The sequence below is a fragment of the Parasteatoda tepidariorum genome, chromosome 1 (assembly GCF_982258835.1).
Source record: "Parasteatoda tepidariorum strain Cologne lab strain chromosome 1, Ptep-v5.0, whole genome shotgun sequence".
NCBI lineage: Eukaryota > Metazoa > Arthropoda > Arachnida > Araneae > Theridiidae > Parasteatoda > Parasteatoda tepidariorum.
In genome coordinates, this window is record NC_141755.1 from 94,084,617 (window position 1) to 94,098,306 (window position 13,690).

Consider the following 13,690-nt stretch of genomic DNA (forward strand, 5'->3'; position numbering starts at 1 on the left):
GGCAACAAAATTAAAGTAATGGAAACATTTTATCGTTATTAATAGTGTCAATATATAGGATTAAAAAAAAGTTTTAAATTGGTCAAATATTTCGAGAAATATACATCGGGTCAAAAAAGAGCAAAATTACGCATTCAATATTTTTTCAACAACTATCCAATCATATCAAACTTGAATAACCACAATTTGACTCATAGGTTGATTTATGTATCTACAGATGGTGCTATAATGGAGAAAATTAAAATAGGTTGCAAACTGTTTAAGAAAAAATAGCTATGCTTGAAAACATTGTGGATTTCAAGACCAATCAGATTTTTAAAAAAATTATCAAAAATAAAAATGTTTTAGCATTTTATAAAAAAGAAATTAAAAGAAACCGTTAGAAAAAAACTTAAACATGTCTATTTTTATGTTTTATTTGATCGGTCTCGAGATTTGACATTTTAAACAGTTTGTATCCTAATTTAATTTTCTTAGTTACAGCGCCATCTATGAAGTAAAATGCATCAACCTAGAAGTCAAGTAGGATTACTTTAGTCTGAAGAATTCGAATCTAGAATAAAAAATAGGTGTTCATACAAAACATTTGAAAATTGCCCCATATTCTGTCTCATATTATTAATTTTTCGAAATTAATTTATTGAATATATTTTTCACAATAATTCTAAAAATATATAATAACAGTGTTGTCTAATTAACACCCCATACAATAATTACCTACAATAATAAAGTAATAATTCATCTGCTTTTATACTTTACTTTAAAACAAAGATAGGCATTTTATGGCTGACTCATTTATTCTAAAATTTTCTATATACTCAATCGATAACTTTCTCATAATATAAAAATTATTGAAATGACTGTGGAATATTTTTTGACGTCGTCTCTCAAACTAATACCTATTTCATCGTTTTCTGGCTTTTTTTTCTCACACCGAATTCATAAATCTATTTCATTCTTTATACAGGGGAAGGAATGGAATTCGCATGAATTATTGACATAAATATTTCACCTAAACTATTTATAATGCCAGGATGGTTGGATAACTGTGTATGATCAATTTCACTCAGGAAGCTATAAATGTTAATAGCAAAGATTTATGTAAAACTATTATCTATAAGCTATCGTAAATAAAAACAAGGACGATAAATAATAATAAGTTTTACTTTTCTTACAAAAAGTCTTTTAAGTTATAAAAGTGAAGAAAAACTGTCAGACCTTTAGTGGTGAAATTTCATAAAATGATTTTTTTAAATAGTATTTTGGGCAATTATCTAACAAAATTGAGTTAATTCGAAATTCTAAACTAGAGTGTTATTTTGAAATTCAGTATTTCTTTTTAAAAGCAATGGAATAAACTAATGATAGTGGAATTTCTCGCATAGAGAAAAATCCAATTTCTTGATTATTTCTGATTTTTTTTTTCAATAACCTTCGTTCAACAGCCAACCCAATTTTCGGGTTTATGACTACTAATGTTCAAATACTTAGTCTTGTAATATTGAACCCAATCCAGAAGACAAGGCAACTCCTGGATCAAGTATTGGGAGAAATTTTGCCTTCGTGGAGGACTTTTTGATGGAACTAACCCGCAGTTGCGTTACATGGAGAGGAAGACCACGAGAACCTCCCACGGTTAGTTCGATTGCAATGGAACTCTAACCTATGATCCGTCTACCACTGAGGATATTTTACGTCAGCACTGTGGTCGGTTCAAACCGGATGCGGAATTCGCATCGACCAACCATCGCTGGGATTCGAACCCGGTTCACCTCATTGGAAGGCGAACGCTCTACCCCCTGAGCCATCATGGCTCTTTCTGATTTTATTGTAAGAAAAATAATAAATTTTTTGATCTTTAGATTTTAGCATGCACAGAAAAGATTATGAACTAGGCTATATTAGGTAATTATTAACTGGACCAAAGGTTGTATTTTACTGTTCCTCGTACGCAATATTTTATATAATTTTATCATGAATTCTCCAAAATTTATTAAAAGACTCCAAACTTTATCAAAATCTCCAAAATTTAAAAGTAGCAATTCGAATCGCGGTGACTCGGGTGATAAAGCACTGGCCTTGTAATGAGTGACCCAGGTTTGAAACTTAACTATGGCTGGTTGATAGAAATTTTCCTCGTGCCTCGTACAACGCAAACATAATATATCCCCAATGTAAAAACGAACCCTAAGTTAGAATTCCCTTGCTGAAGGGCTAACTTTAGAAAATTTTCTTGCTTGTTTTTTCTTTTTGTTCAATGCAAATGTGCGTTACTTACATCAAGGCTACAAAGGCTAGTTTGTCCCAATGCTTGATCCAAAAGTTCACTTGAATTCAATATTGCAAAGTTGCAGATTTGAACACAGATAGCCATGAACTCAAAATTGTTTGGTTGTTCAACGCCAGTTATAAAATAAAATTAAAGTGGTGATTCAATTATTTCGAATCTCCTAGTAGTAACGTAACTTTTAATCTCATATAAATGTTTCAATAGTTGAAAGTGGGAATTGAAAGACTTAAATATAATACTACTTCAGAGAATAAAAACACATTTCTAAATACCAAAATATTTATATATGTCTCTATATCAAATTTCTTTTTAAGAAATTTTTTTAAGCATTCAAACTGTTATGCCACTGAGAAAATAAGTATGGTCAAAACTACCTGAATATGGTAAAATTTACCGTGTTTTTGACTTTTTAAGAGCACCAAAAAGCTCGGAAATTTTTAGCGAAGCGTTTTGGTAAAGAATTTGGTAAAATTAAAAATAAAATATAGTTTTAGAATTTGGGATAAAGTTTGGTTAATGTAGTAAGATTTGCTAATTTTGCCATGATACCTCAGAGCATGGTATGAAAATCCTTTATGTGGTTAAATTTACTTTTCAATTTCATAATTTTTACTAAACGTTTTGGTACTATAATTTGGTTCTATGAGGTTTGGTAGTACCAAACCAAATTATTGGTTGAATATAAATAATTGGTTGATAAATAATTGGATAATAAATAATATAATAATTGGATGAACTATAATTTTGATAGATATAAATAATTTTAGATAGATATAATAAAAGATATAAATAATTGGTTGAACTATAATTTTGAAAACCAGAATTTCCAGTAAACCGTTACCATATGAACGGGAAAATAACCAAATGAACGGTTTAAATACCGTATAATTCGATTTGTCGAGAATTATGATTGTTTTAAATTTGAATTATTATTATATTCTACATTATCTAAGCAAGAATAAACACAATCAATATCATTTAGAGTTATTAAAAAAAATAGATTTAAAATAACAATAATTTAACATTTTTATGCCTTTTAACTAACAATCTGCCATTCCTTTCAGAAAGAAAACCATGCACGACATCCACCAAACAACACTTCACCTGAGGCCCTCCCCATCAGCGCCATTCGACATGCTAGACATAGCATACGACACTCTTGAAAATTCGAACATGTCTTTCACCGTGAACGACAGTGTCGTCTGCACCAATGAGTACTGCGTGTCGGACGAGGAATACATAGCCATGATCGAGGATTACATCTATCCATCCTCAGCAGAATGGGTACTCATCATCCTACATGTGATTGTGTTCGTTGTTGGACTCGTTGGCAATGCCCTTGTTTGTGTGTCTGTCTATAGGAACCATACCATGAGGACTGTCACCAATTATTTCATCGTGAATCTAGCCTTGGCGGATTTTTTGGTGATTTTAGTTTGTCTTCCACCTACTGTACTTTGGGATGTAACGGAGACGTGGTTCTTTGGAAGAATGACCTGCAAGCTTGTCTTGTACTTACAGGTATGGGTTTAAGGATTTCTCAAAACTTCAGTGTTATGTTCGATCAGCAGTTATGAAAATATATATTTATACTTTTGGATCCAAATTAATGCGGTTAATGTTAAAATTATTAGAATTAACCGCATTAATTTGGATCATTATTTTAGGATTCGTTATCAGCAGGATGATAATTTTCGTATATTTGACAAATACGGAGGAAAAGAAATTCTGGTAAAATTACCGTACTGTTTCGTAATGTCATTTCTGGTAATAAAAAAAAATCTGGGTCGTAAAAAAAGCGGTATCTAAGCCATTCATTTGCTACTTTTTCCGTTTATATGGTAGTGGTTTACTGGAAATTCTGGTTTTTAAAATCATAGTTCATATTACGACGTATTTATAAAAAATTACAAAACCAAAAAGTAAGTTTAACCGAATAAATAGCTTTCATGTCATGCTCTAAGGTATCATGATAAAAGTATGAAATGTTACCAAACTTCATCACATATTAAGAGACCATAAATTTTAAAAATTCAGTAAAAATTACCGAACTTTGTTGTGCTCTTATAGAGCCAAAAACATGGTAAATTTTACCATTTTCTGGTATTTTCGACTATATTTCTTTTCTCAGAGTAATATTTTAAATATTAATGGGGGAAAAGATAATTTTTTATTCCCGTCTAATAATAAACAAATGAAATTTTTTATTTAAATATGCCAATTTTTACATGGTAAAAATAACTATAATATGAAAGCTTTCCTTTAAAAATATTTAAATTAAATTTTGATATCAAAAAGTACTCTAAATAATATTTTTCTTCTCAAATAATAGATTTAAGCGAGAAGAATGTTCGAAGCCATCAAATTCACAGAAGTATGTCAATTTTTACGGAAGACCACTGGTTTAATGTCTGCCAAGAACTTTAATTAAATCAAAAGTACACACTTTACAATAAAGAAACTCATCGACATTTTTAGGGCGGAAATTAGATTTTTAATTTAAACTACTTCAGATTTGGAAGTTTTCAAACAGAGCACGGTTTTCTCAAATTTACAATTAAGTCTAGAAAAAAAATAACTTCTTGTAAATGCTTCTTAAGTTTGAAAACATTATATTATTTGCAACTATGTTTATTATTATTATGTTTCTTAAAATGTTACGTTTGCCACATGTGATTTACAGTGTTTAATTTTTGCCAAAATAGGACTCAAATAATATCTTTGCTTTTAATTTTACAGAATTTTGAATTATATATATAATTGAATTATATATAATATCTTTGAATTATATATACTAATTCAAAGAATTTTATACAATATCTTTTTTGCGGATATAATCGTGTGAGCTGATGAAAAGATTATATCTTTTATTGTCCGGATTTTTTAAAAAAAATTTTGTTCTTTTCTTTCCGATTTTTTGTTATTTTTATTTTTATATTTATCTTTATTTTTTCCCCTTTTTTTCATTGTTCTGTAATTTTTCCCTTGTTTTCTCTACATTTAGAACTTTATTATATATGTTACGGCCAAAGTCCGAAGTCCGGCCACTTCACGAATTGGCCGGCCATTTCGCACTTTTGCCACACCTCTCGGCCAAAGTGATATGTAATTGAAGCGATTAGTGAAAATTCTACTTTGGCCGGCCATTTCGCGAAGTGGCCACGATGTTCCGGCCTAAACGCGATGTGCTCATTCAAGAATGCCGGAATGATTTATAATTCATTTTATAATTAAATGAAAAGAGATAAATTTTTTATGTTGGCCATTTCACTACCTTTTTAATATCTTTAGTATTTCTAATAACTTTTACTTTACAGAAAAAAAAATTTTAGTTGTATGTTTTTTCACATACCGGGTGGTACGGTGGAACCACAATTTTTTAATATTTGTTTTATTAAAAAGCTAATTTGCTAATATTTCCCCTCTTGTTTTCTTTTTTAATTTAAAAATATAAATCTTCTAATTTAAAAATATAAAAAATAGACAAGTTTTTAAATTAAAATTGAAAAAATTTAATTTTAATTTAATTTTAATTTAATTTTAATTTAATTTTAATTTAATTTTAATTTAATTTTAATTTAATTTTAATTTAATTTTAATTTAATTTTAATTTAATTTTAATTTAATTTAAATTTAATTTTAATTTAATTTTAATTTAATTTTAATTTAATTTTAATTTAATTTTAATTTAATTTTAATTTAATTTTAATTTAATTTTAATTTAATTTTAATTTAATTTTAATTTAATTTTAATTTAATTTTAATTTAATTTTAATTTAATTTTTAAAGAATGAAGTTACGGTTATACAGAGCAAATAATACTTGCCAATGATTTTTTCGTCCAACTTTAGCTGATCCTCCCATGCCACTTCGCGATCTGGCCGGCCGATTCCCGAAATCAAGAAAAGATTGGGCATTGGCCAGCCAATTTACAGCGTTCTTAGCCATTTCGCGAAGTGGCCCCGAATTCGGGCTTTGGCCGTAACACACACACACACACACACACATATATATATATATATATATATATATATATATATATATATATATATATATATATATATATATATATATATATATAGCATATTTTAGAGTTTAATAAATTTTTGGCAATTTGCACTGCATTTTTAATGTTAACAATTTTGCGATTTTTTTCAAGCAAAATTAAAAGCATTTAAGGAAAAGCTTTTGGTGATTTTCAAATTAGTATCACGTTATTTTTTACCGATTAACAAAATATTATTTAAAAATTCTGCCTAAATATAGAAGTGTTAACCTAAAATCTAATTTGATATCCAAATAAATAATAAATTTTGCTAAAAAAAAAAACGGACCACCCTGAATAGGTTTTGATTTAATGATGAGATCTTCATGTTCTAGGAGTCAATCTTAATAGTTCTAGGGGGTGACCTCAAATAAGCTTATTAGTAAGTACAGACGATATTTTAAGTTACGAATTCAGACACAAAAACGTACTTTCCCTAAATAAACATGCATTTTTTTCAATGGATTCGGATTTCTGACCCCCAAATTATAGGGGTTATAGAGAAATATGGTCTCCTTAGTTTAGTCAGGAGAAATATCCAGAAAAATGATCATGGAAGTTTGGACACCTTAATGTTAATTTAACGTTTTGCGTATTTCGCCATAGCTCAACAACGTTTTTAAGCGACACAATTATAAAATTCGTCTGTCCAAAGATAATTTCTAGTGAGAAATTAATTTTATCAAATATTTATTGTTTTTTATTATTTTACTTAATAATAATTGAAACATTTTGAATTGTAAGGTATACAATTTTTTACATAATTTTAAAGTATCTAATTAAATATACAGATGTAAGATACAAAATTTGAGCAACATTGGGTGAATAGTTTCTGAGAAAACGAATGATAAACATACGACTTTTCTAACGACCTCGAACCATTAAAATTAAGTCGCAAAACATGAAGATTAGATCATAAATATTCAGGGTGGTCCATTTTTTTTTAACACTGTACATTATGAAAAGTATTAGAAAGCATTCTTTCAGAAACTTACCCGAAACCATTGATACTTAGTATTAAACAAACTAATCCCTGATTATCAAAAAGATTTAAAACAACTGCATTTATAATTACATAATAATAAAATATTTACTAAAACATTATACTCTTTCATTAGACTTGAAGATTGAATAATGGATGACTTCCGTCTGTTAAAGTCTTTTCAAACCTTACTAAATTTAAATAGTTTAGAAAAACAAAGAGTTTTTTTCTTTTTTATAAAACGCGTTTAGAGGATTTAAGTTTTCCTAAGTATTCTAACAAACCAGTACTTGTCATAAGCTCCCACAGTAAACTTTGAATTATTTATTTTAGAGTTTGTGCCATAATAAGTTAAGCTTTAAAATTCAAAGTGGCTTAATATAAAAATTGTACCGAACATGAGGTACTAAACTGATTTTAACTATATAATCCAAGTAGGCGGAGAAGAAAATAATATATTCTTTATGACTACAATATAGGGGTGGTGATAGCCTGGTTGGTAGGATTGAATTCGTGTTTGTGAGAATCAGTCGATGAAACCCCATGTAATAAATGGTAATTGGTGTCGGCGTGACTAAATCTGTCTGGGTCTCAAAGTCCTCCAAATTTCAATAACAAATCAATACCTTAGGGGGAACTATATTGAAGATTGGTCGTTCTCTGGTTTAGATCAAGATTACAATCTGTGGAGGAATGAATGTATGTATAAATGAACGCCCCGTAAAATGGGCTGTGACGTGTGTGTGGCTGATATCGTATTCCTGACCATAGATGGCGCCACTAAAAACAAGAAACGCACCCTCTGCCTAAAATTAACTTGGTTTCCCAACAGGCTAGTCGGTATTGGGAAGTGGCAATAGAAACGCACAAACTACAATTTAAACAGATTATAGCACATTAAGAGGACGCCTTGCCACGGAGGAAAATTTTAGTCGCAAAATTTCTTTCTTCTTCATTACTAATTTAAAATTTAAGAGAAAGAAAAGTAAGTTCCCGCAAACCTAGAATTTGTCGTGAAGTTCCAGTTTCCGAAAAAAATACTACAAAATATTAAAATGCACACAAATTATTAGAGAAGAACTTCTCCGCGGCGTAATCCTAAGTTATCATCTCATAATTTATTTTCCTTTGTATATTTTAAAATTTTCCTTTCAGTATTTGAAACTTCATGGCTTACTCTAGGTTCGTCTGAACTCACTTTTTCTACACTTTAAATTTTAAATCTATACATAATAATAAACGCGGCTATGTGTGTGTGTCTGTAATCACAATATATCGCCCCAGAAGACTCGCCCAGGCACGAAACTCGGCACATAATTGTGTTTTGACATAATGAAGAAGTATTTTCTTTCTTTTTCAAAAATTTGGATTAGTTTTTTAGTTATCAGTCATTTTGTAAGAAAATCTATGCTTTTTCTTCTTCAAAGAGCCATATTCAGAAAACTATTAAAAAATGCATATACTTTTCTCCACTCTTATAAACGTATGCTAATGCGAACCTTACAATTGAAATATTAATTTTTGACAACTTAAACCTATAATATACGAAGGAATTAATAATTTAATTGTAAGGTTCGCATTAATTTAAGTGGATAAAAGTTTAACTTTTGTATTAAAAATGTGGCAACATATTCGATACGTAAATAGAACGCTTCGCTTTGATTTATTTGTCGCTGTGCATAATTGTTATAATAAGTTTTTTTTCTTCTTTCCACGCTCTATTTTTTTTTCTTAAGCGAAGACGATAATTTTTGTAGCGATATAGAAATAGAAATTGATACCATAAAAATTATATAGAAATAGAAATTGATACCATAAAAAATTAATTCGTTTTCGTGTTTTTTTCATGTATTTAGCATTTTTGTTTTTTTCTTCTTAAGCGTTGTAGCTATATAAAATAGGAATTTAATTATTTTTGAAGGAACGATCACACTTACCTTGGATCTCTTTGGTTTTTCTATTCTTTATTTTAACAGTTTTTATTAAATGTAATTAGTTATTTTCAGAAAAGTTTCAGTTTGCAGGTAAGCACTTAGATTTTAATATTGAAGTTTCATGATTTGCTTTCATAGTAATTGTTGTTCTAAAGTATTCGTTGACTTCTTAAAAACCCGATTACTGACATGGCAGAACCGCCTTCCAAAAAACTTTGTATTTTGTCAAAGAAAAAGATATTAAGAGATTCTCAAAGAAGAAGGGCTCAAGAAACGTCTGTGGAACGTGAAAGACGGATGGAACATGACCGAATTTTGACAAGCAATTCTAGAGCCCAAGAAGTATCAGAGAAACGTCAAAGAAGATTAGAAGAGAATCGTGTCTCAACTAGCAGTGCTAGGGCCCGAGAAACACCTGAGGAACGTCAAAGAAAATTGGAAGAGGATCGTGTCTCAACTAGCAATGCTAGGGTCCGAGAAACACCTGAGGAACGTCAAAGAAGATTGGAAGAGGATCGTGTCTCTACTAGCAGTGCTAGAGCCCAAGGATATGAAGTCAAAATTGCAGGACAAGACCACTTTAATTGTCCACTAATCTTCAGATTTCATGCTATGTTTTAAAAAACTTTATTTGTGAAAACCTTTAGAGTGGCGGACAGCTGGCCGCCTTAGGCGGCTAGTTAGTAATAAAGGAAGAACGAGAATTTGCGACCAAAATTAAATGGCGTCCTCATAATTTAATAACGGAAAATATTTTAAATGATGACTACCATAAAAAATTGTGGTCTGTTTTAAAATATTTTTTAATAAGTAATATTTGCTCACTACATTTCATTGTTTTTGGAGAATTTGATTTCTTTTTAAACATTTACGTATGGTATTCAGTAGAACTTTTTTCGCAATATTTTTTTTAAATTTAAATATGCTGCAAATCAAAAATGTTAATAAGTTTTTGGTTTAATTGAATAGACGCTACAACATGATTAGACAAAAGAAAAAAATGGATGAAAATTGTTAATTGAGGAAGTTTGTTTGTTTTCTGTTTGTTCACTAGGGAAAAAATGTTCAAAACTACCAAAATATGGAGAAATTTATAATGCTTCTGGCTCTATGGAAACGCCAAGAAACGTGGTAATTTTTACTGAAGCGCTTTGATAATGATTTTTGTGAAAGTGACAATAAGGTATGGTTTTATAATCTGTTATGAAATTCGGTAAATGTGGTAAAATTTGGAAGTTTATCATGATAACTTACAGCATGGAATAAAAACCATCGGTAAAACTTACAAGATGAGAAATTTCAAATTATTGGATTTTGAAGTTGATTGTTCATTTGTCACGAAGCATTTTCCATACTTTGTTGGACAATTATTTAGACTGCATAAATGAAAGACTAAATAAAGCAAGAATAATGAACATATAAGAAGAGAAGGAAGAAAAGAATAAAGAGCTCAGTAAGGTTAACGGTTACAGTTAAAAAGTGCTAGATGTAAGACACCATCAGAAAAGTAATTTTAGAAAATCGGGCGAAGCCTGGAAAGTTAAAACTGAGAGTATTGTAATATTATCATCACAGACATAATTAAACTTATTGTGCAATTTCCTGAATTGAAAATTTCTCATTCTTAAATTGTATTGTTCTACAGTATGCACAAAGGGATACAATTCCCTAAGAAACAAAAGTCCGTGCTAATCATCTAATAAACGCAACAAAAAAATCAATAGTAATATGTATGTGGCTAAATTTTTTAAACAAATCTGTTAAAATTTTGGCAAGATAAACAGGGTGTGCGAAAATTTATTTGGAAAAATTATTTCTTCCATATTCGTTTCATTGCTAAAATTGCCGTGTCTTTCTTCTTTGTATGAGCTTTAGTTTGTTTTTTAGAAAATATTTTAACATGTGCCTTGTAACATCAAATTAGAGGGATGCGATACCTTTTTGTAATTTTTTTTTCCTTTTTATTGTGAGCTATGGTACGATTTTATTCACTAAATAAATATTCATAAAGGTTTAAACTATATATTTAAAATTGAAAGAACAATTGATTTTTTATACTAAATTTTAAAATGTTACTCTTCTTCGAGTTAGGAATATTTTTTCGTCCAACATTCATCATAGTCTGCTGAAAAATAGGCAATATCAGATAAAGTAGGAAAGTTTGTGGCGTAACTACCACTATAAATATTAAATACCAAATCACTAGTATATAAGACATGTTAACTTGATTCTATCATGCCCGGGTCACCATTGAGGGGAATTATAAATCGACTATGCCAACCTTCGTCTATAAATAAATCTCTTCATTGGTGACCTGCGGACGTGATCTGAGCACGCTAACATGATGAATGGTCCACATTAAACAGTTGATTTGCTTAATATAAACTGCTCAAAGAAAAAAAAGATTAGCGAAATGCGATAAAAACAAAAAAAATGAAGGGAAAAAAATAATGAGCGAAATGCTCTGAAGAAAAAAATATAATGAGTAAAAATGATATAAATAAATAAAAACAGCATGAGTCAACTAGTGGAATCTGTTCATCGAACTCTATCACAGATAACACCATTATATTGGCTTTGCCCTTACATTTAACACAAAATATACGCTACCAGCTTTTTTTGGCAATTACATCCAATTTACTTCTCTTGTTTCATTCTTTTCTGCGTAACAAAATAAGATAGTAGAACAATTTGATCGATTTATGCAGGGTGATAAATGTTATTTACGTTTGGCATATTCAATACGGCGCATTTCGAAATAAAAAACAATTTTAGTCCTCATTTATGACCTAAAACGCTGAGATATATTATATATATATATATATATATATATATATATATATATATATATATATATATATATATATATATATATATATATATATATATATATATATATATATATATATATATATATATATATATATATATATATATATATATATATATATATGTATATAATAAATTCTTCAATGAATAAGTCATAAAAAAAAATACTTTATTCGTAATTTAGTAAATTCATGCGGTAAGGAATATTTTTAAAAACTTTGAATGTAGCTCGCATCACAAGGCTTAAACGCTCCCTTCGATAATTATCAACACGTTAGAGAATCATTAAAATGTTTATTCTGCTCATTATGTTCATCAAATTTAAAATATGAAATCCCTAATGTATTAAAATATCATTAAGAGTAAAAAGCGAGAGTTTTGAAGCACGAAATTTTCTCCAATAAAATGAAGAAAATTTTTTTTTAACTAGAAGTTGTAACTAAAACCATTTTATCTTTTTTAAGCACATTTAAGGATTAATTATTTCAGCGTATAATATTTAAAATTCTATGCGATGGAAATTCTTCTTAATATCCATCGTTTACGATTTAAAAAATAAAGAAAAACAGAAATTATTCCATTATTCTCTTTTGTGATAGCACTTAATAAATAAATATTCAAAAATTCTTCTTTTAGAAATATTCCCCAGGGAGGAGGGATTATTAAAATAAAAATTATAAACGTATAAATATAGTAAACTCTCGTTTATTATATTTTGAATTTTATATTATATTATTTATTATCAAGATCAGATCTCGATATTGCACAAACCATGGAATAGAGTTGTCAGAGCCTCAGAAAGGTTGGACATACGTTCCCTGCAGAAACTGCTCGGATGTCATGATGGCACCAAAACACATTTTCGAATGTCCCGCACTCACAACGCATGTTTTGAAATTGGGATGGATACCAATTCAGGACAATCTAAAGGCCTGGTTTCTTAGGACAGGACGCCGTCAGCTGGAAATCAGCGCTAACCACTGATTGGTCCATTTGTGAGTTTGATAGTATACGTCATCGAGTTCAAGATGAGCGTTCGATGACGTACACTATCAAACTCACAAATGGACCAATCAGAGGTTAGCGCTGATTTCCAGCTGACGGCGTCCTGTCCTAAGAAAGCAGGCCTTAAGAGTTGTTCTCTACAGTCAAGTGGCTCCGAAGCTGGCGAGCCGCAATAGTACAGACTTTTGATGTTATCTGAAGATCCATGGGCACGAGAACAGCAACAACAACACTATTTATTATGTTTTTAAATATTATTAGAAATTTTAACTCTTGATAATCTGAGGGCAGATCATGGAATTTATGGTCCGTGTGGTTTGACGTTTTCTGGTCCTATGACGTAGCCTAGCGTGTGCGAAATGATATACAAAATAATATTTTCTAAGTAATATTAATAATTTATTCAGAGCCTCGTGGCTCAGGGGATAAAACGTTCACCTTTCAATGAGGGTGAACCGGATTCGAATCCCAGAGATGGCTGGTCAATACAAATTCCTCACCCAGCTCACACTTACCACAGTGCTGACTTAAAATATCCGCAGTGGTAGATGGATCATAGGTTAGAATCCCCTTTGCCGTTAGGCTAATCGTTGTTGGTTTTCGTG

General features: G+C 29.7%; 1 protein-coding gene across 1 annotated transcript in view; it reads left to right on the forward strand.

The window, feature by feature from the left end:
* The window catches only part of LOC107441417 (orexin receptor type 2), a 161,203-nt gene that overhangs the window by 109,986 nt on the left and 37,527 nt on the right, over positions 1-13,690 (forward strand). The window contains exon 2 of the mRNA XM_043052689.3: positions 3,355-3,811. Coding sequence (XP_042908623.2) covers positions 3,365-3,811 — 447 coding nt within the window. The 5' untranslated portion in view covers positions 3,355-3,364. The remainder of the gene's footprint in view (positions 1-3,354; positions 3,812-13,690) is intronic.